Below are 4,302 nucleotides of genomic sequence, written 5' to 3' on the forward strand. Positions count from 1 at the left end.
GATGCGACATCGACACTGAGGTCGGGTCGCCGAGAGCTGGGGTCTTGCGAATAGGATGTGCCTCTCTGGAGAACCTTGCGCTGAAGTCCATGAATCTCCCTTGCTCGTGCCCGCCTTTGCGGCGCCGGTACCGGTGGCTGATGAAATCATCTGAGAACGAATGGCAGAAGTGACATTGGACGGCTGGACACCTGACGCGACAGGCTCCCCGGCAAGGAAGCGGCCGGCAGGCGCTCGGCTGACAAAACCAAAGTCGGACGGCTTGGACTCGATCGTCTTGGGCGCCTTGAAGACGTCGGCGGGGTTCACAGAGGTGGCGCGAACCTGCTCCTGACCATTCTGCATCTCAGCCAGAGTTCGCTTGCCAATGACGGCTTTCGGTGCCTGCGCCTCAGGAGGCTGTAGGCTGGGGCGAGCTTCGATAGCGCGCCTGGCGGCCCTCTCCTTCTCTTCGGCCCGAGACCTTCTTGCTGCACGGTCGACGGGGTCGACTTCCTCCACGAAGGGGCATCGTCCGTCGGTGACGGTTCGGAACTGCGGCCACTCTCCCTCATACTTGCTGGCCCTCGGATACTCGCGCACCATGATGGGTTTTTGCTTCTCGTCCATGTCATAAACATAAATGTAAGGTCCTCTGAACTGGATTAGCTCACGGCTGGCGACGGTTGGGTCTCGGTCAGAAGGTCCGTTGAGTCGCTCCCGCTGCAGGAGCTGGGACAGGTTGGGCTCTTCGGCCGCCTTCTTGCTCCCTAAGCCGTGCCGACCAGCATCGTCTTTGCCGGCGTGCGCGATGGCCACGGCAGCATGAGGGTCAGGCTGCAGAAGGATCTCGAGCATCCTCTGAAATTTCTCCAAGGGCCAGATCTTCTTGCCCATATCGCGGGCCTTGTGCAGAATGTCATTGTTTCGCATGGGCTTGGGCCGGCGGAGGCTGTCATCCTGCAGTTGAGCGTGTGTCCTCTTGGTGCCGGTATCGAATAGACGCCGCCGGGTGTCGGTAGATCGATTGAGCAGGGAAGGGTTGATCGTCTGTGGCTGCTCCTCATGAGCATGCTGCTCGTGGTGCGAGGCATGAACCTCGTCCTCGGTGGGAATGGGGCGGGTGGTCACGACGTGGGTGATGTTGTTAGAGAAGAATCGTTCCTCACGCTAGATGAAAAGCAACACGGTCAGCATACGAAGGGAAAACATGTTGACCAAATGGGGTGGTTCTCACAGCTCCCAGGCTGACAGCCTGCTTGGACAGCTTGTAGCGGAGATCCTCGGAGATGCTCTCGAAGTAGAACACCATCTTGGGGAACCTCGCCTGGTACTCCTTCTGCCACTGTCGGATCTTTTCGACACTGTTATCCTGCTGGGTCTGCTCCTGTTGCTGAGCGGTCCTCTCCTTGGTGGACAGGCGGACAGAACGTTGGGGCAAAGCGCTCCTGTGACCCTTCGACGGTGAGCGAAGCTGGCGCTGGAGGCCATTCTCAAGCATCTGCTTCTTCAGCGGCGGAGGCTGGCCATAGGCCTCCTCCCGCTGCAGGTTGGCATAGGAACGCTTGGGCTTGGTCTGGCCGAGGGTGGCGGCACCTGGGGCCCTCAGAGGTGAGTTGGCGACATTGGGTTTGCTGGACAGGGGCGTCCGTCTTGCAGTCGACATGGCAGACAGGGTGACGGGGTGTCGGGGATAGAGATAAGGTTGCCATAAAAAATGTCCAATCAATATGCTGTTTGCGGGTCGAAAGTGGAGAGGTCGATCTCTTCGAATGTACGAATCTCGAGAGCAAAAAGAGTCGCTCGATTCAACGGTCGCGAGGCGTGACGAAGCGTCGGGTGAGGTGGGAGGCGGAGGCGGTGGTGTCGGAGGAGTAGGATTGATGCTTCTGTGGACGAGGGTCTTTGGTGGTGGTGGTGGTGGTGGGTGGAGTGGGCACGCGACGTGCAGGACCGACACGTCTCGACCGCGTACTCACAGGTGCAGCAAGAGAAATGCGTCAAGAAGACATTGAAAAAAGAGAGAGGCCAAAGCAGCAGAAGACAACGTCGACGAGGAGAGGGAAACGGAATCTGGATGCAACAAACGACGAGGGAGCTCTCGTCGACTGTCTATGGGGTGTTGTGGTTAGCAGTGGGAGGGTGGGAGGCAGTGTGCAGTGCACCTTGAGTCGGAAGTCGGAGTCGTAGGGAAGAGCTTTGGGACCATCAGCAGAAGGCGTGCTGGTTTTGGTGTGGCCGGGCAGGAAGAGAGGACGAGGGAGGGTTCCCCACCTGCTGGTGGCCGTGCAGGGTCATGACTGGGCAGACGACGGGCAATGTGGGCACAGCGCGGCCGGGGGGCAACAACAGCGCTAATCCAGGTTGGGCGCCGCCGACAACACGCACGAGCCACAGTCCGCTCTGGCAACCGGCCTCATCCGCCAGCTGTCGTCCATTTCGGGTCGGGAACCCCGCTGCAAGGCTCGCTAAACCGTTGCCCGATTGCCGCGCTTCAGTGCCCTGAACTCAGTAAACCGTGTGGCTGGGGGGATTGCACCCCACTCGTTCCGTGCCGGCGCGCCCAGCTACAGCGCGTTTCTGGCTTGCTGATGTCACTGAACGGAATGTCTGCCAGGCTCTTCTCGCCGAGCGGAAATTCTACGGGCCGCCGCCAGCCTCCCTGTAGCGTTGCCAGGGGAGGAGCTCCAAGTGTTAGCCTCAGTGTACTCACCCACCAAACTGAGGGAAGCTCGCCTCGCTCAGCCTGTCTGTCCGCCTAGAGTGAAGCCATCGTGAGCTTCAAACCATGTGAAGGATAGCAAGCCAGACGAACAAGGGAACAACGGTCAAAACCTGCAGGGCCAATCAGACAGTATCAATCTATTGTCTCCCTGGTATAGGAATCATCGGCCTCGAGATCATAAACAAATTTTCCCCCTCCTTGTCCCCTTTACATGAGATCCATCATCAATTTTTGATCCCTGCGTATGGTCTCACCTTCTTTTCCGCCTTCCCTCTACATCCACCACCGCGATGTCCTTGTTCCGCCTCACACAGCGCAACCTACGCTTCTCACTACCATCATGTTCAATACGAGCATCATTACCGACACCGTCGAGTCGACGTCATGCTCTCCGAACATTTGCCTCCGTTTCGGCAGCTGATCTCCAGTTTGGTCAACCAGTTCACGAAACACATCCCCACATCTTGAAGGCCGGTGAAAGTCAGTGACATCTCGTCATGCCTCCCTACATCGTCTTTTGATGACCAAGAACCCCTCGCTAACAGCCACAGTCACCCCCGGCATCACAGCGCAAGAGTACTATGATCGCCGCGCCAACCTCGCCCATCGTCTCCCCGAGGGCGCCCTCGCCATCCTTCCCGCCGCCGAGCTCAAGTACCGGTCAGGCGCAGTCTTTCACCCCTATCGCCAAGAGTCCAACTTCCTCTACCTCACCGGCTGGACCGAGGGCGACTCACTCGCTGTCATTCGCAACACCGGCCCCCAGTGGGGCGACTTTACCTTCCATCTCTTCTGCCAGCCCAAGGATGCTACTGCCGAGCAGTGGTCCGGCCCGCGCAACGGCATCCAGGCGGCCGCCGACATATTCAACGCTGACGATGCCGGCGATATCAACAGGATCGACAGGCTCCTGCCCGACATTGTCAAGTCAGCCTCGCGCGTCTACACCGACCTCGAGAGGCCGCGCCAGGGCCACGCCGAGAGCAAGCTCTGGTCCCTCGTCAAGGGTGACAAGGCGTGGTGGCCCTCCACCCGCTCGCCCCTGTACCCCATTCTCAACACGCTGCGCGCCATCAAGTCGCCGGCCGAGGTCGCCAACATGCGCAAGGCCGGCCAGATCTCGGGCCGCGTCATCACGGACGCCATGCGCCGCGCCTGGACGCGCGAGAAGGACCTGCACAACTTCCTCGACTACCGCTTCGCCGTCGACGGCTGCGACGGCCCTGCCTACATCCCCGTCGTCGGCGGCGGCCGCAACGGTTCGTGCATCCACTACGTCCTCAACAACGATGTCCTGCGCCCCGGCGACATGGTCATGGTCGACGCTGGCGGCGAGTACGGCACCTACATCACAGACATTACCCGTACCTGGCCCCTCGACGGCAAGTTCACCCCGCCGCAGAGGGACCTCTACGAGGCCGTGCTCAAGGTCCAGCGCGCCAGCGTTGCCCTGTGCCGCGAAGACGCAAGGCTGACCCTCGACGACATCCACGACCACACCTACCGCGGCCTGCACGAGGAACTCAAGAGCCTCGGCTTCGATATTGCCCACCGCGACGTTGACCGCCTCTTCCCCCACCACGTCGGCCACTACATCG

At 60.2% G+C, this 4,302-nt stretch overlaps 2 protein-coding genes across 2 annotated transcripts in view; one reads left to right on the forward strand and one right to left on the reverse strand.

The window, feature by feature from the left end:
• Positions 1 to 1,645, reverse strand: part of VDBG_08168 (DBF zinc finger domain-containing protein) — a gene marked incomplete at both ends in the record, with an annotated part of 1,955 nt that extends 310 nt beyond the window's left edge. Inside the window, 2 exons of the mRNA XM_003001863.1 lie at positions 75 to 1,149; positions 1,217 to 1,645. Coding sequence (XP_003001909.1) covers positions 75 to 1,149; positions 1,217 to 1,645 — 1,504 coding nt within the window. The remainder of the gene's footprint in view (positions 1 to 74; positions 1,150 to 1,216) is intronic.
• Positions 1,646 to 3,224: 1,579 nt separating this feature from the next.
• Positions 3,225 to 4,302, forward strand: part of VDBG_08169 (xaa-Pro aminopeptidase) — a gene marked incomplete at both ends in the record, with an annotated part of 1,361 nt that continues 283 nt past the window's right edge. Inside the window, one exon of the mRNA XM_003001864.1 lies at positions 3,225 to 4,262. Within this exon, the coding sequence (XP_003001910.1) occupies positions 3,225 to 4,262 (1,038 nt within the window). The remainder of the gene's footprint in view (positions 4,263 to 4,302) is intronic.

Source organism: Verticillium alfalfae, genomic scaffold (assembly GCF_000150825.1).
Source record: "Verticillium alfalfae VaMs.102 supercont1.11 genomic scaffold, whole genome shotgun sequence".
Lineage (NCBI taxonomy): Eukaryota > Fungi > Ascomycota > Sordariomycetes > Glomerellales > Plectosphaerellaceae > Verticillium > Verticillium alfalfae.